At 36.2% G+C, this 26,128-nt stretch overlaps 1 protein-coding gene across 1 annotated transcript; it reads left to right on the top strand.

The window, feature by feature from the left end:
• The first annotated feature begins 23,851 nt into the window (after positions 1–23,851).
• LOC133782858 (probable E3 ubiquitin-protein ligase RHY1A) lies at positions 23,852–25,127 on the top strand. The gene is made up of 3 exons (XM_062222274.1): positions 23,852–24,242; positions 24,349–24,473; positions 24,566–25,127. Exons 1-3 carry the CDS (start codon positions 24,069–24,071, stop codon positions 24,909–24,911), a joined length of 645 nt encoding a protein of 214 aa, XP_062078258.1. The 5' UTR covers positions 23,852–24,068; the 3' UTR covers positions 24,912–25,127.
• Positions 25,128–26,128: the final 1,001 nt, after the last annotated feature.

Raw genomic sequence — 26,128 nt, 5'->3', positions numbered from 1 at the left:
AAGATAATGACATTTGTCATGTGCATGTTTAATGAGAAATTAAGTATTTTTGAGGAATAGTTTATTAAGAGTAATATTTGAAAATCCCAGAGTCTGCCAGAAGCTTTGAAATCATTATAGGACTCAGTCAAAGCTGTTTACTCAATTCAAATTAGGCTGAAAAAGTGTAATTACATGTATAATATTTCAGCGTATGCCGATATATTGCAGCTCTAGGGGGCGATATATTGCCACACGGGGATACGAAAAACACGTAACTTCGCACAACCATTTCAACGAGCCTCGGGAATATGAGCCCAGGCGATATATCGCCTATGGTAGGGAATATATCGACTCTAGGGCTGCATTTTCAAATGATTTTAAAACCGAGCTCATTTTAATCCTTAACCTCTTGATAAGTCCAGAATCTTTTTGACCGAGTCTTCAGCCTCTGCTGAACGATTGTTCAAATGTTTTTCAATTAAAAAGTCTTTATTTTTATTCAAGCTAAATGAAGATCTTTTCATTCTTGAACTCTATAAATAGGACCTAGTGCCCAGCCATTTCTTCATTCATCAAGCTAAGTTCAGAGCCTTCAAGCTACTAGGTTTACTTTAGAGTGTTAAACACTTGGGTTAGGTTTATAAGCTTTATCATTATAAGCTTATTAAACACTTGGGAAGTAAGGTTCATAGTGTGTATTCCGATATCAAGGTGTAGTTCGGTTATAGTGCATTTAAGGCATTCCTAATTCTAGTTCCTTTCTGTATTGTTTCATTAGTTTTTATAGTTTTTCTCTACTCAACTCCTAACTCAGTATTCTCTATTCTTGGTTAGGCATCTAAGATCTTTGAACTTGAGGTTTCTTGTTGGTAAGTATATTCTCGATGGTTTTTAGTTCATTCCTTTTCATCTCTTTCTTTTAGAATACTCACCTCTCTATTAATGGTTTTTAGGAGTGTTCCAAAATCCCGTCCTTGTTCTCATCTCCCGGTATTTGGTAAGGAAAATAGGATAGTTCCTATGTGATATGTGCTATGTTTATATAATATTTTTTTATTATGCTATAGTATGATTTATATGTTATGATATATGTATGTTTTGGGGCTTATAGTTGTTATATAACAAACCCTAACACTTTTATGTTTTGGGCTTATAGTTGTTATATAACAAACCCTAACACTTTTATGTTTTGGGGCTTATAGTTGCTTAACTAGCAAGCCTCATTGTAGTTTGAGGCTTATAGTTGCTTAGTTAGCAAACCCCAATAGTTACCATGTACATGGGGTAGAATTATGATATATGTGTTATAGTATATGATATATGTTCATAGTTTATGTTTATGTATATGTTTCATGCTTGTAGTAGATTTTCCTTGCTGGGCATTAGGCTCATTCCTTTGCTTTATATGTGCTGGAAAATAGTATGGTGGCGGGAAGATTCTTGGCAGCTTGGGATGGTGTATTGAGGGAGAATGGAATCGATGGACCGTGCGCGAACGATTCGAGGATGAAGTTGTTTAAGTCTTTTAATTACGATTTCTATGTATTTCCGCACTTAATATTGTAACCATTTTATTTAAGATTTAAGTTATGTTATGTTTTATTTTCAAAACAATGGGATCCCATATCCTAACCGAATTTTTATGTATTTAACTTTTTCCTTACAATTTTTAATAAAGTTATAACTATTTCGTATGTAAGTTTTCCTAAGAATAGTGTCTATGTATAGTAGTTATAAATGGTCCAAAGTCTAGAATAAGTTAGGTCTTTACATATCCATTTACAGGGGGTTCGAGCCCCAACCACAACCAGGGTACAGTTTTCTTACCTCGAGTTCCATGCGATGGACAATACGGCCTCAAGTACGATCCTTATCCCGAGCCATGTGATAATCTCTCTAGATCTAAATCCTTAGTTGGAAATAGCTATCCTTGGCAGCTTTAGGTCTCTAGAACCTCCAATTTCTTCTAAGGATCCTTCAAATTCCTTGACCTAACTTGTGTGTCCCTTGGATTTTGGTGTCCTTGGATGTGTTCTTGAGAGTGACCAAGAAGGTGCTTTAGTGTCCAAAACGTGATTTATAGCTGAGTCTAGACTTAGCCATAAGCCTCACTAATTGGTCAAATAACCACCTTGCCTTAGTCTCAAAGTTAAACCCCCAAGGGTAGTTTGGTCATTATACCACTAATCCCACTAAACCTCAATTTACATTCCTAATTTTCTAATTAGATTACTAACCCTCCAAATATGAATATTTCCTCCAACAATGCTCAACAAATTCTCAATCTACGTAAAATTACTGAAATACCCCTTGGCTCACCCCGAGCCGAGTATAAGTCCTCGTTATTACTTTTTTGCCAAATCGCTCTAAAGGATCGACTAAAGCCAATTATCACAAATATATCCACATAATAATGTGGTTCCAATCACATAACACATATAATTACAATTATACCATTAATGGGTCAAAATTATGAAAATGCCCTTTTCACAAAAACGGACCCACAATCACATTTAATACAAATAAACATGCATAAATAGTCATATCTTAATATAACTCATATATTTCACATAATCACATATATATTCAATGAAATCCATATATACATCCATGTATGCCCTCCTGGCACGCTAATCGAGGAATTAAGCTTTATTAGCAAATTTGGGACGTACTACCATCCCCTCCTACTGAAAATTTCATCCTCGAAATTTACTTGAATAACTCGTGATGTTGATCCCGCATAATTGATTCTAACAATCAAGTCTCTTCCTCGACCTTTCTATTCCTCCATAAAACCTTAACTAGAGGAACCATCTTGTTCCTTAGAACCTTGTCTTTTCTATCTAGGATCTGAACCGGTCGCTCCTCATAAGACAAATTCGTCTGTAGTTCCAGATCTGCATATCCCAATACATGGGTCGTATCTGCACATACTTCTGAAGCATTGAGATGTGAAACATGTCATGAACTCCTGATAACAACGGGGGCAATGCGAATCTATAGGCTACCTGGTCGATCCTTTCCAGGATCTTTAAAGGTCCTATAAATATAAGGCTCAGCTTGCCCTTCTTTCCAAACCTTTTTACTCCCCACAGTGGAGAAACTCGCAGAAATACGTGGTCCCCTACCTGGAACTCCACATTCCTACGTTTAGGGTCAACTTAGCTTTTCTATCTACTATGTGAGTCGAACATTCGAGCTCGAATCTTCTCAATAGCTTCATTAGTCCTCTAAACCATCTATGGACCCAAATACTTCATTTCTCCCATCTCATCCCAATGAATAGGCAACCTACACGTCCTGCCATACAACATGTCATATGGAGCTACTCCAATCGTTGATTGATAGTTATTATTGTATGAAAACTCAATCAACGGAAGATACTTACTTCAGGGCCCCTCAAAATCCAATATGCATGCCCTAAGCATGTCCTCCAATATCTAAATCATCCTCTCAGATTGTCTGTCTGTCTAAGGATGATAGGTCGTACTGAACATCAACTGAGTCCCCGTAGCCTTCTGCAAGCTTCCCAAAACTTGGAGGCAAAAATGGGATCCCAATCCAACATCGAAACCCCATGGAGACGTACAATCTCCCTCACATACAGCCCTGCATACTATTCCACGGTATTGTTTGTCCTCACCGACAGAAAAAGAGCTGACTTGGTATATCTGTCTACTATTACCCATACCAAGTCATGTTGCCCCATTGTCCTGGCCAAGCCTCCCACAAAGTCCATAGTAATATCTTCCCATTACCACTCGAGAATACCTAAAGGTTGTAACAACCCCGCTGGCTGCTAGTGTTCAGCCTTGACCTATTAACAGGTTATACACTTTGCTACATAATCAATCACATCTTTCTTCATCCCAGGCCACCAATACAAGGTCTTTAAATTCGGATACATCTTTGTGGTGCTTGGATGTAATGAATATGGTGTGGTATGAGATTCGTCAAGGATCTCACGTCTGATACCCACATCCATTGGAACACAAATATGGTCCTTGTATGTCAGCAAACTCGTCTCTGAAACAGAATAATTCTTAGCTACTCTAGGTAGGACATCCCATCTAAGCTTCACCAACTATGAATCACCCATCTGGCCCTCCTCTATTCTCTCCAAGAGAGTAGACCGCAAAGTGATATTGACCAACTGGCCCACTACCAACTCTATCTTTGCTTTGGTCATGACTTCTGCCAATTCCTTTGATATCTGCTTCGAACTAAATAATTGTCCTGGGCCCCTCCGACTTAGAGAGTCTACCACTACATTGGCTTTCCTTGGATGATAAAGGATCTCACAGTCATAATCATTTACCAACTCTAGCCAACGTCTCTGTCTCATGTTTAATTCCTTCTGGGTGAAGAAATACTTCAAATGCTTAGGTCGAACTGCATTCCACACGCTTACTTTCGACCCCTGCTGTAACGCCCTTGTTACTCCAAGACCGTTACTCTGATATTTGAACCGTGCTTAACTCGCTAATCGAGTTCTTTGGTTATAAACTTGCATCTAGGTGTTATTAATAGGTTAAGGTGTAAAACCAATCAAAAGGAAATGATATATTTTATTTAAAACATAAAACTGTTCATGGGCCCATAAAAACGTTTACAAGTTATTTACAATACAAAATGGTCATTACAGTGTAAAATTTACAACCCGCCAACCTAAGGGAAAAAAATAGGGTAAACCCCCTAATTCCTCTGAGAACTCCTTGGTCGTGGTGGTCAAGCGGCCACATATGTACACATCGCCACCTAAGCTCTCCGCTCAAGGATGGGTGAGCTTTTCTTTCCCTTTACCTGCACCACATAGCACCCATGAGCCAAAGCCTAACAAGAAGACTCAATACTGCATGAATATAATATCAAGCAATGATCATAATAATCATCCAGGACTTTTAGTCCTAAATAGAGGAGTGACAGTTGTAAAAGTCACTAAGGTGGGTTCCGTTCCCTTTACAAATAAGTGATCACGTCACTAGCTTAAGCAAAATAAACAATTGACAAGCAAATCACCAATGAACCAACCGAGTGACCATAGAGTCACAACTGTGGGTTCCGTACCCTTAACCATGTGACGATAGGGTCACCTAGCCTTCTGGCCCTGGCTCTGAGTAACTAGTTATAGAACTAGGCAAGCGCTTTTAGTTCTCATCAAACTTAGGATCGGTCCGGCATTAATGCTCATAGTGAGTCATTCAATGCAGATGTCGATTAGATCTAATCTTTCATCGGCTCTGCGTTCATGACGCTTATGCCGCTCCTGACTCTTAGGTCAGTAACACATGACCAGTGCTTAGTACCGTTGATGAACTTGACTAGTAAGTCACAGCTTCACAGATGGATCTGACACCATTGCCGATTCTGACTAGTAAGTCAGTGCCATTCACTAATAAGCAAGATTTGCTAAGCATTTAATATGCAATCAATGTCCATATTTAATCACTCAACATGCCTCAATAATAACCACGCATGTCATATATAGGGTGCAGTTTTCTTACCTTTGATTCGAGCGAGAAATAGTAAAAGAATGACCCTTGAGAACGATCGACCTTTTGATTCCTTAGCGGTTACCTAACCATAACCAATTATAACCTCCACTAATGAAAATCAACAATAATAGGATCTTGACCTAGACCTCACTCACGAGACTCCGAAATTCGATCCGAGCCATAAGGATTGAAAACCTGAGCCAAAAACCCTTAAAAATGCCTAAAATGGGAATCTGATGGAACAGGGTAGCGCCCCAGCACTACCCCACTAGTGCCCCAGCGCCCTAAGCATAGCCAAAACCACCCAAAGCTACACAGAGTAGCGCTGTAGTGCCCCCTAGTGGGCGCTATGGCGCTACACCCAGCCAGAAATGGCCCTGAAACTTTCCCCTTCGATTCCTCCATTTCCAACCTGAATCAAATGCTTCCAAACCTCATTTTAAGTCCCAAATGAACCCAAAAACCATCCCCACATGTCCTAGGCATCACAACCCCAAGAACCCTAACCACAAACTCTCATCAATTCCCCTCAACAAATCAAGAAAACCAAGTTGAAAACTATAGCAAAAACAAAGCAAAGCTAGAGTATTAATGGCTAGAAACTTACCTCAAGCTCAAATTAGGACCCTCTTCAATAGAGGAACACAATCACATGCCCTCAAGATCCACTTCCCTAGCTTGAATCCTCAAGAAAAGCTCCAAAAATCACACAAAAAAGGGAAAGAAAATAGATACGAGAGAAGTGTTTTGATACTCTGATTTTCCAACCTTCTACAGCCTTCAATGGCTTATATAAATCATAGGGTGAAATGACCTTTTTGCCCCTAGGTCATTTAAAGATTTCTAAAGACTCTCAATGGTAAAATCATCCTTTCCCACCTATTCCGTTAATCATAATTAACACTCTCCAATTCTCGCTATTCTCAATATTCTCAAATACCAATAATTTATAACCCATTACCCTTTAATTGCCGGCAACACTCTAATCTTCAAAATCACCCCGAGACTCATCCCGAGCCCCGAACTTAATCCCGTTATGACTAAACCGCTAACCTGCGCTCAACGATCGTCTCATGCCGAATGGCTTGAACAAATCCACATTATAATGTGGCCTCAACAATAGATCACCGACATGCATACAAACATACAATTACGCCCTCAACGGGCCAAATTACCAAAATACCCCTGTGATGAAATGTTGACCCACATGCATGCATTTAACATCATATTATAATATAATTCACATAAACATGCATATAATAGTTTAATTGCATAATAAAACAATTATGGCCCTCCCGGCCTACTAATCCAACCATTAAACCACATTAGGGATTTTGGGGCATTACACTGGCTCCCTTAGGCCGGACTTTTGGTTTAGATATAATCAAACATATATAGATTGTACAGTTGATGTAACGCCCTAAACTCAAGGGACCGTTACGGTGTGCCTTGTAAACAGTGCTAAACTCGCTAATCGAGTCATTTGGCCAAAATCGTGTAACTAAGTATGATTAGCGGTTTAGGGATTAAAAATTTTGGTTAAGATATAACGTTTCATTAGACCATTTACTATATACATTGAGATCCCAAAAATATAATTTAAAGATTTATTACAACAAAATATTTACAACCAGCCGATCTAAGTGGCAAAACAAGGTTTAACCCTTGTTCCTCTCCTTCAAACCTCGGCTGTGGCGGTCGAGCAGCTGCATATGTACACATCGTCACCTAAGCTCTCCAACTCAAGGATGGTCAAACTTTCTTTTGCCTTTACCTGCACCACATAGCACCCGTGAGCCGAAGCCCAGCAAGAAAACTCAATATGCTCAAGAACAATCATATCATGATATCAAATCATATCTGGCATGCCTAGCAAACATAGCTTTATTCAAGCATGCAAATAAATTCAAACAATGCTGGGGAATCGAGGATAAGAAATCATGCCCTCCTGATTGGATGACTATCAAGTCAATCCTAATCAGATGAGTGATTTAACACTTGAGGTTCTGGTAAACCATACTGAGTGACTGACAAGCAAGTCACTATGGGGCTCAGTACCCGAAGCCATGCAAATGATGATCAGAATGATCATACAGAGCTTAGAGCCCTGAACAGATGAGTGAATATCACTTTGAGGTTCTGTTAACCATATTGAGTGACTGGCAAGCAAGTCACTATGGGGCTCGGTTCCCATAGCTGTGTAACGAAACCGTTACCTGGGCTTTCCTACAATGGCTCTATCAGATGAGTGACTGATGGGTAGTCACTAGCTTAAACAAATGAGTGGCTGATGGGTAAGTCACACAAGCGCTTTTAGTTTTCATCGAACTTAAGGTCAGTCCAACATTAATGCTCTTGTTGAGTCATCTAATGCAGATGTCGATTAGATCTAATCTTTATTGGCTTGCGTTGAACACGCTAAGGCCGTCCTGACTTATGAGTCAGCACTGTGTGACCAGTGCCTAGTACCACTACCGAACTTGACTAATAAGTATCAGCTTCACAGTTGATACTAACACCTTTGCCAATTCTGACTAATTAGTCAGTACCATGCACAAGTAAGAAATGCTACCAGTATATATCATATGTCAAATATCCAAAAGTAGGGCATTCAGCATGCTTACTTAACAGTTGCTAGCATAATTATGATCATGCACAAACACAGAGACTCAAGCTCTGATCAGTCTCATAGTCAATATTCATGGCATGCCCTAATCACATGTTTCTCGTGCATCACATGCATCACACTTAATCATCTAGCATGCCTCAATAATAACCATATATAAATGAGCAAGATTTCTAAGCATTCAATATGCTATCAATGTCCACATTTAAGCATCCAACATGCATCAAGAATAACCATGCATGTCACATATGGGGTGCAGTTTTCTTACCTCGGGTTCAAGCAAGAATTAGTAAAAGAACGACCCTTGAAACGATCAATCCTTTAATCCTTTAGCGGTCACCTAGTCATAACCAAATATGGAATCCCATCAATAAAATAAATCATAAAAAGGTTGTTAATCTAAAACCTCACTCCTAGGATCCATCCCACACTCTCGAGACTCTCAATCTACCCAAACGGGGTAAAGGAACTAACCCCCGAGCCTTAAAAGTCATCCTGAGCCCTAAAATAGGCTTGCTGGAAAATGCACTAGCACTGGGGCTCTGCCTAGTGGCGCTGGGGCACTGCCCCAAAGTCAGAGAAGCCCAGAACCTACCCTGCCTAGCGCTGGGGCGCCATCAGCAGACCATAAACTTTTCTGGTCTTCTCCCCTGCGATCCCCCTTGAAAACCAAGCATCCAAACCAATCCCAAAAATCATCCAAACATCCAATTCCACCCCTAAACTTCATCTACAACACACCCTCATCAAAACCTAAGCAATCTTACACAAAAACTTCCATTAATTCTCACAACTAACACCTCAAATTCTCAACTGAAAACTTACTTGAAAAAATAGAGTATAGCTTAAATTCATGGATGTAATCTTACCTCAAGCTTGATTTAGATCCCCTTCAATGGTTGAACTAAGGTCCTAAGCCCTCAAGCCTTGCTCTCCTAGCTTGGATCCTCAAATTGGCTCTCAAAAATCAAAAGGAAGAAGGACAGAATAATAGGTACGGGAGGGAGAGATATGAGGATGATGATGCTCTGTTTTCTTACATTTTTTACAGCATTAAGGATTGATATATATCCTTAGGGTGAAAAGACCTAAATGCCCCTTGGCTAATATTCTTTCCTTAACAGCCCTCAAGGGCAAAACCGTCATTTCCCGCCTATCTCGTTAATTATAATTAACACTCTCCAATTCCCGTTATCCTCAATATTCTCAAATACCAATAATTCATATCCCGTTACCCTTTAATTCCCAGCAACATTCTAATCATGAAATTACCACGAGACTCACTCCGAGCCCCGAACTTAATCCCGTTATGACTAGACCGAAAACTTGCATTCCATGATCGTCTCATGCCGAATGACCCGAACCAATCCATATATAATGTGGTATTATTTATAATTCACCCACATGCATGAAAATACACAATCACACCCTCAACGGGCCAAATTACCAAAATGCCCTTATAATTAGATGTGGACCCATATGCATGTATTTATCATCATATAATAATATAATTCACATAAAAATGCATATAATCATTTAATTACATGATAAATCAATTATGGCCCTCCTAGCCTCCTAATCAAGGTCATAAACCTTATTATGAAATTTGGGGCATTACAGTTGACAATAATATGCAGCATATACAAGCATTCCTAAACGAATAATCACATTTATATCCACTGTCATATCCATTTACAAGCCCCGACCATGACCAGGGTGCAATTTTCTTACCTCGAGTTTCATTCGATGGACAATACGGCCTCAAGTACGATCCTGATCTCGAGCCTCGCGATAATCTCTCTAGATCAGAATCCTTAGCTGGAAATAGCTATCCTTGGCAGCTTTATATTTCTAGAACCTCCAATTTCTTCTATGGATCCTTCAAATTCCTTGACCTAACTTGTGTGTCCCTTGAATTTTGGTGTCCTTGGATATGGTCTTAAGAGTGACTAAGAAGGGGCTTCAGTGTCCAAAACATGAATTTCAGCTAAGTCTAGAATTTTCCATAAGCCTCATCAATTGGTCAAATGACCACCTTACCCCTGCCTTACTTAGTCTCAAAGTTAAACCCCTAAGGGTAGTTTGGTCATTATACCACTAATCCCACTAAACCTCAATTGACATTCCTAATTTCTGAATCAGATTACTAACCCTCCAAATATGAATATTTTTTCCAATAATGCTCCACAAATTCCCAATCTACGCAAAATTACAAAAATACCCCTTCGCTCACCCCGAGTTGGGTATAAGTCCCCATTGTGACTTTTTTGCCAAATTTCTCTAAAGGATCGACTAAAGCTAGTTATCAAAATATATCCACATAATAATGAGGTTCCAATCACATAACACATATAATTACAATTATACCCTTAACAAGTCAAAATTACAAAAATGTCATTTTAACAAAATCGGGCCCACAATCACATTTATTACACATAAGCATGCATAAATAATCATATCTTAATATAACTCATATATTTCACATAATCACATATGTATTCAATTAAATCCATTTATGCCTCCCAGCATGCTAATCGATGCATTATGCCTTATCAGTAAATTTGGGACGTTACAATGTCACAGCAGGCTTATGTGCCTCATCCTTAACAACTTCCACCTGCAGCTTCAAAACAACAAGAGCTCTCTCTGGCTGATATGATGAAAACTTTAGTCACTACTAATATGCAATTTCAACAGGGTCTTGTACAATTTCAGCAAACCTCACATGCAATTCTTAAGAGTAATTGGGTATCCTTTCAGAATTTGGATAATACACTGGGACAACTTGCTGCACCTCTAAGCAATGGGACGTTCAAAATTTTGGAGAATTACCCACAGAACTGGAGAGTAATCCAATAGAGAATGATAGTGACCTAACTCTGCTAAGTGGTACAATTTGACTTATCACCTCACATAGAAACAACATTTGATCTAATTCCATCTCAAGAAGTCAACAATTCAACCCCAGAAGAATCCTCTCCATTGGAGGTAGAACCTTCCACTTCAATTGGTTCATCATCGAAGAAAAGGCCACAAAAACCAACTGTGAAATCGTATGTCCCTATTCCTCCTTTTTCGAGCAGATTGACAAAATCTAAGAATGAGGAGGAAAATAAGGAGATCCTTAAAATTAATATTTGGCTCCTTAAAACTATTAACCAAGTACCACAGTATGTTAAGTGTGCGGGAGAATGTGTTTGTTGTTCTTCAAAGGAAGTTGTCATCCAAGTGTAAGGACCCTGAGATGTTTATAATTCCATGCACCAATGGTAAAACCAGATTTGATCATTGTATGATAGATTTAGGAGAATTTATTAATGCTATGTCTTATTCTATTTGCTTCTTTAAATCTTAGGCCATTAAAAGACACTAATTTTATTAGTCAATTGGTCAATTGCACTAATTTTTATTCCGTAGGGGTGGTTGAAGATATTTTTGTGCAAGTTCTATTTGAGAGGCCATTCAAGCTCACTACGAGTACAAATCTAGATGTTAAAAAGGAACGTTATCATTAAAATTTGATGGTGAAGTAATTAAATTCAATATGTTTAATTCTATTGATAAGTATAAGAGGAAGAAGGTTCTATAAAATGACCCACCATAACAATCATAACCAAATCATTCACTCGAGCTAACAACGTTAAACAAAGCATTTATAGGAGTTTTTCTTACCCTTATCTTTTTATTTTGTATTGATTTTTATTTAATTTGTGCCTTGAGGACAATGCTTATATTAAGTGTGAGGGAAGGACAACTGTCGTATTCTATCTTTTTTTTTTAGTTTGTTTAATAATTAGATTTTGTAGTAAAACATGGTTAAGTTTAAAGTAAATAGTCTATGATAGGATTTTTTTATTGTGATTGATATGATTTTAGGAGAATGATAGATTTTGCATGAATTGGGTGCTTGAGTTTTGTAATGCCCTGGATAGCCAAGACTGTTACACTGTGTATTTATAAAGGTGCAGGACTTGCTAATCAAGTCAACCAGTTAAAAACGTGTTTGCTAGAGTCATTAATGTGATAGGGTTAAAAGGTTTTGGTCCCAAAAGATACTTTCCATATAATTAAACATTTTACACATGGGATCCCAAAAGAAATAGCATTTAAAAGTCTGTTTACAAAATTTCCAGTGTACAGACAACCACTAGCCATTCTAAAGGCAAAACAGATGTTTATGGTTCTCCTGTCCCTGTCTCCCATCAATCGTGGCGGCTGAGCAGCTGTTCATGTACATTCTGCTCCTAGAGCTCTCTAAATCAAGGCTGATCATGCTTGCCCTTGCCTTTACCTACACCATGAAGCACCTGTGAGCCAAGGCTCAGCAAGAAAACATAATATCACAACACAAGTACTGATAATAATCATAAACCCTTTAAGCATGTTTAAACATTTAGCAATCCCTAACAAACATATAACTCACTGGCATAAACATGAATTCACAAGCTAACAACTAGCCATTTCAGCACATCATATTCAACAATCAACTACAATAACCAGATTACACAATAAATAAGGTCGCCACCCTTAGGTCGCACCCTCTGTTTACCCCATTGACTCCGGCCCGGTTAAACCGAGCTCAGTGCATAATAAGTTGTCCTCAGCTACTAGTGGTCGAGTCGCACCCTATGCGCTAATGTAAACTCCGGCACTCTTAGGCCGTTTGTCTACTATTTACATGGCATAATACCATCCTTTATAAAGCATACAAGGCAGGGAACCCTTAGTCCCATAATGAATCCACAACCGGGTGCAGTTTTCTTACCTTTAATTTCCAACTACTTCGATCACGAGAGATGCCCCTTGAGCACGATCCGTCTCCCGAGCCCTAGCTTTTACCTAGTCACAACCAAGATAAGGGATTCCATTAATATTCGAACAAAGGTTTCTGGGTAAAGTTCTAGCTTCCGGGACATCTAATTCCACCAAGCACGGTGGTGGAATTGATCCCAAGCACCCTAGGTTAGGTTCCCGTGCTTAAAACCTTCAAATAACCAAAAATTCCCTTAAGGGCAGCGGCCCTAAAGACTTGCGCTGTGGCCCACCCCCTAAAACAGAGGCTAGGCCTCTCTGACCACAAACACGCACTGCGGCCCTACCCTGTGGCGCCGCAGCACTCCCCTACTGCATAGCCTCCTTGGCTCTTCTTCGCTTCGCAGGGCCGCGAACTCTAGAACAAAGTCGCGGCCCAGCCCCTCGTGCCCAAAAAATACACCATTCCTAACATCCCAACCTTGCTCAAAACCACCCCAAAGCACCCTAATTCCAAAACCCATTGATCACAAAACTTCTAACATGATTCTAGCAACAAAATCCAGCAGAAACCTAGCTTAAAAACTCATTGAAATCCCATTTTAATTTCTGAAACCCAGAAACTCAAGAACATAAAAACCAGCAATGAAACACCAGAATTCAACCATTAGATCATGGATTCAAGCTTACCTCCACTGCAGAACCAACTCCCTTAACGATTTCTGAGCTAAAACCCAAGCTTTCTAGCTTCAATTCAGTCCTTAAATTTCAAAACCATAAACACATTAAAACCTAGCAAAAACACAGAATTCTAATGATCAAAAGTGTAATTCAGTTCTCACCTTAGCCCTGGTTGAATCTCTTAGTTAAGACTGAGCTAATCCCTCAAAACTTCAACTCAAATCACAGAGTTCCAACTGAATCTCCTTAGGTTTCAGTAGTTTTCTTGAGAGAGAGAAGAGAAGGAAGAAAGGAACAAAAAGGGTCAGTTTGGGTTTTTGTTCTACTGTTTTCTATTTTACTTAGTCTAACCTTAATTAATTAATTCAATCCCAAGGCTCGGGGTACTGAAAACATCCCCGAGGGCAAAATGGTAAAATTCCCCAATATTCCCGCCTAAGCTTCCTAACCTCAAATATATCTCCAATTCTTTATTTCCATAACCTGATAACCCAAATAATCATCTAATACCCGAAATACCCCTTGACTTGCCCCAAGTCAAGTATTAAGCCCCATTGTGACTTTCTCGCTAACTATCTTCCTAGGATCGCCTCAAGTCACATGCTGCATATTTACCCACATAATAATGTGGTTCTCACAATTAAAGCATATAATCACATTTATATTTATACAACCATACTAGCATGCTTATCGTATAATTACACGTTAAATTAATAAATTCACACATAAACCAATTATGCCCTCCCGGCACACTAATCAAAGTAGCAGCAGCAGCAGCAGTAGCAGCAGAAGTAGCAGCAGTAGGAGTTGGAGTAGTAGTAGTAGTAGCAGCAGTAGTAGCAGTAGGAGTAGCAGCAGTAGTAGCAGTAGGAGTAGCAGCAGTAGTAGCAGCAGTAGTAGTAGGAGTAGTAGCAGTAGCAGTAGTAGCAGTAGCAGTAGTAGTAGCAGTAGTAGTAGTAGTACCACCAGCAGCAGCAGTACCAGCAGTAGTAGTAGCAGCAGCAGTAGTAGTAGCAGCAGCAGTAGTAGTAGTAGCAGCAGCAGCAGTAGCAGCAGTAGTAGTAGCAGTAGCAGCAGTAGTAGTAGTAGCAGCAGCAGTAGTAGTAGTAGCAGCAGTAGTAGTAGTAGTAGCAGCAGCAGTAGTAGTAGTAGTAGTAGTAGTAGTAGTAGCAGCAGCAGCAGCAGTAGTAGTAGTAGTAGTAGCAGTAGCAGTAGCAGTAGCAGTAGCAGTAGCAGTAGCAGTAGCAGTAGCAGTAGCAGTAGCAGTAGCAGTAGCAGTAGCAGTAGCAGTAGCAGTAGTAGTAGTAGTAGTAGTGGCAGCAGTAGTAAGAGTAGTAGTAGTAGTAGCAGCAACAGCAGCAGTAGTAGCAGTAGTAGTAGTAGTAGGAGGAGCAGCAGTAGTGGTAGTAGTAGTAGCAGCAGCAGCAGCAGTAGTAGTAGCAGCAGCAGCACCAGCAGTAGGAGCAGTAGTAGTAGTAGTAGTAGTAGTAGTAGTAGTAGTAGTAGTAGTAGTAGTAGTAGTAGTAGTAGTAGTAGTAGTAGTAGTAGGCGCAGCAGTAGTGGTAGTAGTAGTAGCAGTAGTAGTAGCAGCGGCAGCGCCGGCGCCGGCGGCAGCAGCGGCAGCGCCGGCGCCGGCGGCAGCAGCGGCAGCGCCGGCGCCGGCGGCAGCAGCGGCGCCGGCGGCAGCGGCAGCAACGGCGGCAACGGTGACAGCGGCAGCGGGATTTAGTTGGAAACTCATAGAAATAGTTATAGATTTTATAAGTTTAACCTATAGTTTAGAAATATTAATTTAACATAAGGTTTAATTAATATAGATTGTCCTAGAAATATTATTTAGTATAACCTAAGGTTTAGATAGAATAATTAAGAGCTTGACACTTGTCACAAACGTATTTATTAAGGATTTAAGGATTTTAGATGAATAATTTAAATAAGGATAAATTTAGAAGCTTTAGAACCTTCCAGTAGCTGTTAGGATCACATTTTAATCAATCAAAGTTGTTTTAACAAACTTCAAGTGTGTTGAGAATGTGCAAAAATGTGTTTAAAATATCAGCGTATGCTGATATATCGCAGCTATAGGGGCCGATATGTCGCCTACGGATGATACGAAAAACACGTCGATTTCGCAGGAACGAAACCACAGAAGCTTGGGGCATAGGTAGGGGCGATATATCGCCTAGGGTAGGCGATATATCGGCTCTTGGAGCCATTTTTTGAAACTTTATGGATTTAAATTAGAAACAGCCCTCAACAACTTGGACTTGCTCTTGAACGTTTTTGACCAAGTTCTGGGCATCTGTTGAACCGAAAATTCAAATTTATTCAATTATTATTCATTTATTTATTTATTTTAAAAGGGGTTAGTTTCACTCCTTGAACTCTATAAATAGGACCTAGTACTCAGTCATTTCACTCATCATTCACACATTCTTCAGAGCCTCCAAGCTGCTAAGTTTATTCTAGAAAGAAAACACTAGGGTTTTGGGATAAAAGCTTTTTCAATCTAAGCTTTTCTAAACACTTGGGAAGTAAGATGGAGTGTTATTTTGGTATCGAGGTGTAGATCAAAGTTCTAGTTCATTCAAGGTATTCTTATCTTCGGGTTTAATCCATCATAGCTCTTTTATTTTCTTTCATTTTCTTTTAGATCCTAACTCGTTATTATGGCTTTTGGTTAGGTGTTTAAGTTTCTTGAAACTTAAGGTTTTTTGGTAAGCTTCTATCTTGATGGTTTAGATCTCTTTTTCATCTCCATTTCTTTAGAAACTCATGACTCTTACTATTTGGTTTTAGGAGTTTTCCAATCCTATTCTTGTCTCCAATGCCCGGTTTTTGGTAAGGAAAATAGGTTAGATTATATGTGTTATGATATGTTATGTGTTATGTATATATGTATAAATATGTTTTGTAGTCACTTGGGGCTTATAGTTGCTTAGATAGCAAACCCCAAGATTTTTATCATTATCGTGGATTAGAGTTATGATTTACCCTACCTCGATTAGTAGACAGAGGACCTAGATGGGTTATCATATACTACTTTGTGATCTAACCTACCTCGATTAGTAGACTAAGGACCTAGATGGTTTAATCACATACCACAGTAATGAGTTAATGGCCATTAATATTGTAGTCCTATATGATATACGTTTTTATGTTGTATGTTTTGTAGTATATGTTTTATGATATAGTCTTATGATGTATGATATATGTTTTTAGTAGATTTTCCTTGTTGGACATTAGGCTCATTCCTTTTATTTTAGATGGTGCAGGAAAATGAGCTTGGAAGGTGGGATGGATTCGTGGCAGCTTGGCATGTGTATTGGGGATGGATTGATTGAATGGAATGCTGGAAGATCGAGGATGACGTTGTTTCAAGTCTTTTAATTTATGTTCTTATGTATTCCCGCACTTAGTTTTTAAACAATTAATTAAAGTTTATGTTTATGTTTTTATGTAAATAACGATGGGATCCCATATTTTGTATTTCGTACTGTATTTTGGATTTTTAATAAAGTTTTAATATTTTATGTATGTATGTATTCCAAAATAGTAGCTATGTCTTAGTAGCTTACAAGAATTATCATCTCCAAATGTGACTTCCCATTTTTTAACATCTTGAAGTCAATGAGTATGATTTTGTTACCTGTCATATGCCTAGAACAACCACTATCAAAAAACCAAGAGTTAGAAGCACATAATCTAGGATGAGTAAAGGCAGCAAGACATTTGAATTTATTTTTCTTCACCCAAACTTTCTTAGGTGGAGTCATTTTCTTCAAGGGCATTTGTCTCAAATTACCATGATGATTAAAGTCATTTTTTGAAGAAAATTCATCAAGGTAAAACATTTAGGTCGAATATGACCTTTCACTCCACAGAAATGGCAAATTGGAACAAAATGACAAGTTTTTTATTTTGGAAACACTACTGTGTGAAAAGTGTTGTGACAGATTGAGAAGTTGAGGCCACGTGAGTCTAAGTTGTTCTTGCAAAAGGATCAGACGTTGAAACAACAAGAAGATTTCCATAAATAAAAATTGCCTTTCCTTTAGGTTTAGATCCATTTGATCGTAACCCAAAAAAAAAAATCACCAGCTTTTTGACCTGCAAGCAGAACATCATCCAAAACCATAGATCTAGGATTAAGCATTTTTACTCCTTTCACCATTTGATCAACTTCAATAGATAAACTTTTTCTTTCAAAATCCGTAGCAACAATATAAATTTCATATTTTTTAACAAGAGATTCAAGTTCTTCATTTTTCTTCTTGAGAACTTTGTTATTATTTGCCATCAAACTATTATCTTAACACACTTTCAACCATTAATCATACATGTTTTTATATGATTCTTTCAAGGAATCCTCATCCAAATCGAATTCATCCGAGTCACCATCGGAACTCTCATCTACTGAAATAGTATTATTTAAACAGATAATGCTCTCATTTACCAGCACAGAAAGGGTTAAGCCAGAAAAAATAGAAGTTAAGACAAGATTATAATTTTCTTCCTCTTCACTACTTTCAGAGTCTTGGTCACTCCAAGTGGCTACCATGACCTTCTTATTTTTCTTCAAGGTATTGGCACATTCGAATTGAATATGTCCAAAACATTCACCCTCCCTACATTGAATACATTTTTTATTGGTAGATTCAAAAGGTTTGGAAAAATTATTACCTTTGGAGGATTTAGACACGTTTTTCTTGTTACCAATCTTTTTCATAAACTTCTTAAAAAAAATTAATAACAAGATTATTTCATCATCATCTTCCTCATCTGAGCTTTCCATTTTCTCTTTGGAAGATTTCAAGGCAATCGATTTCTCCTTCACAACAATTAAGTTCAAAGGTTCGAAGAGATCCCATCAGTTCCTCAACTTTCAAGGTGTCAATGTTATTTACCTCCTCAATAGTTGTGATCTTTGATTGAAACCTGTCAGGAAGAGATCTAACAATTTTCCTAACCAAAACAGAGTCACACAACTTTTCTCCAAAAGCAAAAATTTCATTAGCAATGTCAGGCAATTATAAATAAAAACTTAATGAGGGCTTTTTCTGACATTTAAAGATTTTCAATCTTTGTTGTCAACATTACTAGCCTAGATCGTTTAACATCAATGGTTCCTTCAAATTAAGTTTAAAGGATTTCCCAAGCATCTTTGGTGGACTCAGAAGATGAAATCAATTTTATATAACCCTCACCAACACCATTAAAAACTTCATGTAAAGCTTTATTATTAAAAATTGACAATTTATCTACTTCATTAGACCATTCAAGTTCATATTTTACCTGTGTCTTACGATTTCGAATCTGTCTCGACAAATGGTGTCCAACCTGTCAATATTGATCTCCAAGCCCTTTCATCAAGGGATTTGATAAAAGCTTTCATCCTTACTTTCTAGTATTGATAGTTTGTATCATTCAACAATGGAGGGCGAGTTTAGTGACTTGCTCTGATACCAAAACAAACAGAAAACCACAAAGAAAGACATTTCACAAGAAACAAAACAAACGGAAAACCACAAAATCTCACTAAGAGTTCAGTGACGTGCTTTGATACCAATTGAAATTCTATTTTTTAGGATTACCAAGTGATTAGAGTAAAACAACTTAATTAAATGTGAAATACTGATTAAGTTGTTTAAACTGATTCCAATGTTGTTAACACAAATGATACAAGTTTTAAGACAGAAACATAAAAATAGGTAAAAAATCAACACATGAGAATTTTTACATGGTTCATAAATCCTTTCAAATAACCTACATCCATGGGGTAATGCCTATAGAATAAACCAATTAGTAAAGAAATAATGTGAACAAAAGTATTGACTTAAACAAAGTAAGACTCCCTCTTAAATTATTGTCTCAATCTTGTTGTACTCTTTTCTACGAATCTAGTTTTGATAAAACAATGACTTTCTTGAAATCCCTTTAAAGAATAGCGAGTGCTATCTTCCTCTCGAAGTAAGACTTTGATGAAATCTTCTCCCGAAGATCCTAAGGAACACGCTCACAAGAGACACCACCTGTTACAAGGAACAAGATAGATATATGGAAAAGTGCATTCAGCACACACACAAAGATTAAGGTGAACAACTTAATCTTTACAAAGAAACTCTCCTCAAAAATAACAACAAGTGTTTACAAAATTCACAATGGAGGAGGTGATTTTTCCAAAGGCCTTGGCAAGGAATTTATAGCTGAGAAAAACATCAAAAGCCATCTCCTCTGAAAACTTGCAATTAATACAAGAATATTTGCAAATTTCTTTGATTGAAAAAATATGCCAGCCAGGTTGATTATGTTCCGACGAAATATGAAACTGCTGAGTCAGTATGATCATCAGTCTTGACTGGCTGTAACAAATTTTGTCATTTTTCTAGACCATATTCATTTTTTAATCTTTCTTACCCAGAATAACTCAATCCCTGAAAATAGTTAGTCAGAATAAATCAAATATATTATCCTTATCACAAGAAAAGAGATTTGACTTTCCAAGAGCTCTTGCTATCTATTTATAGTTGAAATGGTCATGCAATGCAGTCCACAAAATCTACAAGAATCATACAATTCTTTAAATAGAAAATTTTGTATGTCTCCTAGATGTTGTCTTGACAGATTAGGAAATTGTCTTGACAGCTTGAATGTACCTGGACAATTAAAACGACCAAATTCATTCTGGGACAAGGAACTTTTCCAAAATAAATCAAATCATGTAGTAATTCGTTCAGAGATGCGCAAAATAAAATATCTCAAAAAAAATATTTTATTTCACCAAAAAACCTTCTTTTCCAAACAAGAAAAGATATATTTTATTTAAAGAAAATATTTCTATAAATAAAAATAATCTTTTGAGCTGGAAAAATAATTGTATAATCGAATTGCCAAAGGAAAGAACACAAGCAAATTTCACAAATTCAATCTTTAAAAAATCTTTTTCTTAAGACAAGAAAAATAATTTATTTATTTATTTATAAGAGAAAATATTATTTAAATAAATAATTAGATCTTTGACTTTGGCAATATAAACACAATATATGAATTAAACATGTCTTTCATATATACCAAGATTTAAATAGTAAACCTAGACAGACTTTTGAATAATAAAGATATTGTCTATTAAGATAGTCAATAAAGGACTTTACAATGTATAATAAGATAGAAACTAAATATCATAAAAAAAATGATATACCATACCACAAAAAACATATACAATATTGAAAAATAATATACCAACAACTCATAAAAAACTTTTAAAATGTAGCGCCTTGAAATTTTACTTAGTTAGATAGTAATATCTTATGCTGTAGTATTTTAGTTTTCAGGGTTATTGCTTCAAGCCGGGAATTATTCGGAAACTCATAGAGATAGCTATGGATTTTATAAGTTAAGCCTATAGTTTAGAAATATTAATTTTATCCTAAGGTTTAATTATTGAAGTTGGTCCTAGAAATATTACTTATTATAACCTAAGGTTTAGATATAATAGTTAAGAATGTGACATTCGTCATATGTATGTTTATTAAGGATTTTAGATGAATAAAATAATCAAGGATAAACCTAGAAAGTTTAGAACCTTCGCTCAGATGTTAGGATCTCGTATTACTCAGTCAAAGTGGTTTAAACAACTTCAAGTGTGCTTAAAATGTGCAAAAACGTGATTTAATATATCAGTGTAAGCCAATATATCGCAGTTATAGGGGCTGATATATCGTCTATGTTGATATGGAAAACACATCGACTTCGCACGAACGAAACCACGGAGCCTCGGGAAAATGGGGCAGGCGATATATCGCCTACAGGGGCGATATATCGGCTCCATCAGGCCATTTTGAAAATCCATGGAATCTGAAACTAGAAACAACCCTCAACAACTCGGACTTGCTCTTGAACGATTTTGATCAAGTTTTGAGCATCTGTCGAGCAGAAAATTCCATTTTTATTCATTTTAATAGGAGTTAGTTTCACTCCTTGAACTCTATAAATAGGACCATTCATTCAGCCATTTGCATCATCTTTCAAACACTTCTCAGAGCCTCCAAGCTGCCAATTTCATTTTAGAGAGAAACACTAGGGTTTTGGGGTTAAAAGCTTTCAAATCTAAGCTTTTCTAAACACTTGGGAAGTAAGCTAGAGTGGGATTTCGGTATTGAGGTATAGATCGAAGCTCTAAGCTATCTAAGGTAATCTTAATCCTCAAGTTTAGTTCATTACAGTTCCTCTTATTCTTTTCTTTTACTTCAAATCCTAACTCGTTATAATGGCTTTTGGTTAGGTGCTTGATTTCTTTTAAACTTAAGTTTTTCGATAAGTTCTTATCTTGATGGTTTAGATCTTCTTTTCATCCTCTTTTCTTTAGGAAACTTATGGTTTTACTGTTTGGTTTTAGGAGTTTCTAATCCCGCACTTGTCTCCAATACCCCGATTTTTGGTAAGGAAAATAAGTTAGATTTATGTGCTATGTGCTTTGTGTATGTTTGTATGTTTGTTTTTATGTCTTTTAGTTGCTTGGGAAATATGGTTGCTAAGATAGCAAATCCCAAGATTTTTATCATTATCGTAGACTATAGTTGTGTCTAAACCTACCTCTAAATAGTAGCAAGAGGACTATAGCGATTTCTATCACATACTACGATAATGAGTTAATGGCCATTAATATTGTAGTCCATTTTTATGTTTTATGTTTTATGTTTTATGTTATGCTTTAGTAGTTTTTCCTTACTGAGCATTAGGCTCATTCCTTTTTATTTAGATTGTGCAGGTAAATGAACATGGAAGGTGGGACAGATTCTAGGTGGCTTTGGCATGTGTATTGGGTGAGGACTAAAGGAATGAACCGATGGGATCGATCGAGGATGACGTTGACATTTGAGTCTTTTTATTATGTATTTATGATTTCCGCATTTAGTATTTTAAGGTTTAATTTTCTTTATGATTTTATGTATAAATAGTGGGATCACTTATTTTTTTGGATTTTCTATGATAAAGTTTTATTATTTTATGTCTGTATTCAAAGATAGTAGTTATTGTTTTAGTAATTTTAAAGGTCCGAGATCTTTAAGTTAGTCGGGTCTTTACAAAAAATTAATATAACTTTAAAATAAAAAATAATTAAACAAAACTAATATACATATATCACTATATTAAAGTTACACACTCCTAAATAAATAAATAAATTATAGAAAAGGGTAATTTAGGTAATCAACAATGTAAAAGGGCAATTTTTCTACAATTTTAAAAATGAGAAAATTAACTTCTTGATATTATTGTTTTGGGTCATTTACTATAATTTCTTTTAAATAAATATGTATCTTTGAGGGTTTTTGTTTTAAGTGAATTATTTATTTATTATGACAACACGCGGCAGTAATTACAATTAAGCAATATAAGATATATTATTGTAACAGACAAATCAGCAGCAATCTATGATGATCACAAAATCAGTTTAATTAATACAACAAAATCAAGAAATTCCTGTTTTGAGCTTATAAAATTGTTCACATGTATTGTTGTATTTCAGGACATTTATATATAATTAAAGAGTTGTACATGATATTGTCATATATTAACTCCTGATCTGACTGTCATTCCATCTGAAGAATTCATTCTCTATCTCACATGATCCATATATATTTCAAATTTTTGTGAATAAGAATAAGTATATATTGTGAGTGGATAATTAGTTGTGCAATTTGTTTAACAAGTTTTAATTAGACATGTAAATACTACCTAATTTGTACCTTATGACTTTCTTTTGGAGCTTATGGTATGGTTCTTTGTTAATATATATGATTTTTTATAACAATTAATAGTAAATTGCAAACATGAAAATCTGGTTTGAAGGCACAATAATTAATTAATTTGTCATTTTTAATACTAATTAACCAATATAAAAACAGAGAACAATTTGGTGAATCACATGGTAAACACTTGTACCCAAAAGTATCCAAGATACTTACAAGTAACTGGTGGTGGACTTGTTTTTAGTCTGCTAACAACTTTACAATAAGTAATAATTATTATTATTATTGAACTTTCAAGCCTAACTTCAAATTATTAAAAAATAAAATTAAAATCTTCAATATTGAAACTTCCATGCAATTTCTTTATAGTTTCTTACCTTTTTAACCTTTTGTCTTCCAAGTTACACTATATATAGATAAAGAATCTGATATATATATATATATATATAATAATGAATTATTATTGAGGAAGATGATTTGGGCAACCATAAATGGTATGGACCCTCTTTTGTCTCCCTTTCCACCTTTACCTAATTAATCAATTAAAAATACAATAGTAGTAATACTCTGCCCTTTCTCCTTTCCATATAATATAAATAGTTAAATACATGTACACATCAAATCACAACAAAAACTCTTCACTTATAATTCTTCCGTATTTTATTTTTCTGCAGTATTTAGCTTCAAGAGAGAAAACATACTATGTAACATGTTTGAAGAAATGGGATATTGTATACTATAGTAATAATATTTTTTTCTTTTATTTTTACTTAAAAAAAATCAATGGCTGGAATGCTTCCTGGTGTTGAATGTGCCCGGAGAAGAAGATTTCATCAAAGTGGAGGGAGCTGTGATTCCCTGGGTGCACCCTCATCCTCATGTGGAAGGACTAGGAGATCTTCCTTTTGCTTGTATACAAGCAATCATGAAACTCATACCACCTCAGCTTCTATACTGGTATATATCTTCTTCAAAAACACTATCATATATTTTGCTATAATTTTCCTTTAATTTTGATATTTTGCTAAAATTCATTGTTTTTGGGTGGTATTTCTGATGAAAGAAACAAAGAACAATATTTTCAAATCAATTTTACCAAGATGATGAGAAGTTAGGGGTAGAAGCCAGAGAAGCCAAAGAAAGATTGGATGAAAGATTGAGAACACAAAGAAAATCAGAACCAAAAAGGTAAAATTATATTTTTCTCCCTTATTTTGATCAACTACGTGAATTCAAAACTGCCCTTTTGATATTTATTTGTTTATGAAAAAAAAAATCAGGCAAAACAAGAGCAGAGAATTAGGACAGAAATATGGTGAAGATAAGAAAAAATCTGAGGTGAAAAAAGAAGAGCTGCAAATGGAGGTGTGTAGTAGTGGCTCAAAGAAGAGTAGCAGTGGTAGTGGATCAAAGAGGTTCAGTTGGGCCAAGCTTAGCCCATGGAGAGCCTCAGATCAAGAAGAGTGCACCATTTGCTTGGAGAGGTTCAGGCCTGGTGAGAGCCTGGTTCACTTGCCTTGTGCCCATCGGTTCCACCATGGCTGCCTGGTGCCTTGGCTTCACAACAACACTCACTGCCCTTGTTGTAGAATGGTTATAATCACCACCCAAAATAGTGTATCTTGATTTTTGGGTATCTGGGCACTTTGTAATCTAAACTCAAAAAAACTTTTTAATGCAATAGAGCTGTGAGCTTTGTAGATTTTGTAACATGGAAGTTCTGTTTTGGGGACTAAAAAAAACCTTTCTTTCAGATGGGCATGTGCACATTAGAAGTTTTGTGATTTTTTGTAATTTTTTTTATTTCTTTGTAGTCAATACTATCTTAAGCTTATTTTGACACATTACAGATTTAGTAGTCAAATTATATGACTATTCAAATTGAGTTCAAATGATTAGCCAGTCAAATATGTTGCAATTTCAACTTTCAAGAAACTATGCCATTTAAACTCAAATTTTTCTTGTGTAATATTATATATATATATATACACACACTGTATTTACTCACTGAATAAGGTAGATGAAACCAAAATTAGTCCTTTAAATTTCAGAAAATTATTACAATAAACAATGGTTAATACTGTAATCAGGGGGAAGAAGATAAAACATTAGTCATTTCATTGCAACAGTTTAAGGTTATAAAAAACAAAGGAAAAAAAAAAAAGAAATGAGTGGTTTTATTTGAGGAGGACACCTCTTGAATTATTTGCTCAAGTATGTGAATCTGATTGAAGAGACCATCACCATCTATCTAAATCTTTTACCCCACCATGAAAATTGAACTTTCATAAATACATACATAATTAGATATTTGTATATATATTTAAATAGATATTATGCATCATTGCATACACACCAGCCTATCAATGGGCCCCCAACTGCATGTTGCATTTGCAATTTGGAAACTTGATGTTATAGGTCATTTCACATTTGTCCATTTATCTTCAATTAAATATTCACTTAAGTGGTTGTACAATTCAATAATACATATATTTACTATAAAAACTTAACTTATATGATGAAACACCCAAAGAAAGTTCAAAAAAGATTATTTGAAATCATATCAAATTAGTCATAGTGGAAGATTAATATAGGGAAATTTCACTATCTATTCATAATATTGTGTCCTATTACATTTTAATACTAGGACTATTCTCATTTTCAATTTAGTGCTAAACTTTCAGCAAGTACCCAAAATACCCCTGTTATTTTTTCCCTCCCAAAAACTATTCCTCCAAAATCGCTCACTCTCTCTCTCTCTCTATTGTTTCTCTCTCTCTTTCTCGAACCCGAACAAGAAATCCCCCAAACCCTCACCCCAAATCTCTCTCTCTCTCTCTCTC

Source organism: Humulus lupulus, chromosome 6, assembly GCF_963169125.1.
Source record: "Humulus lupulus chromosome 6, drHumLupu1.1, whole genome shotgun sequence".
In the NCBI taxonomy this organism is placed as follows: domain Eukaryota; kingdom Viridiplantae; phylum Streptophyta; class Magnoliopsida; order Rosales; family Cannabaceae; genus Humulus; species Humulus lupulus.
Note: the sequence above shows the minus strand (reverse complement) of the source record. Positions and strands in the feature narration are given on the sequence as shown.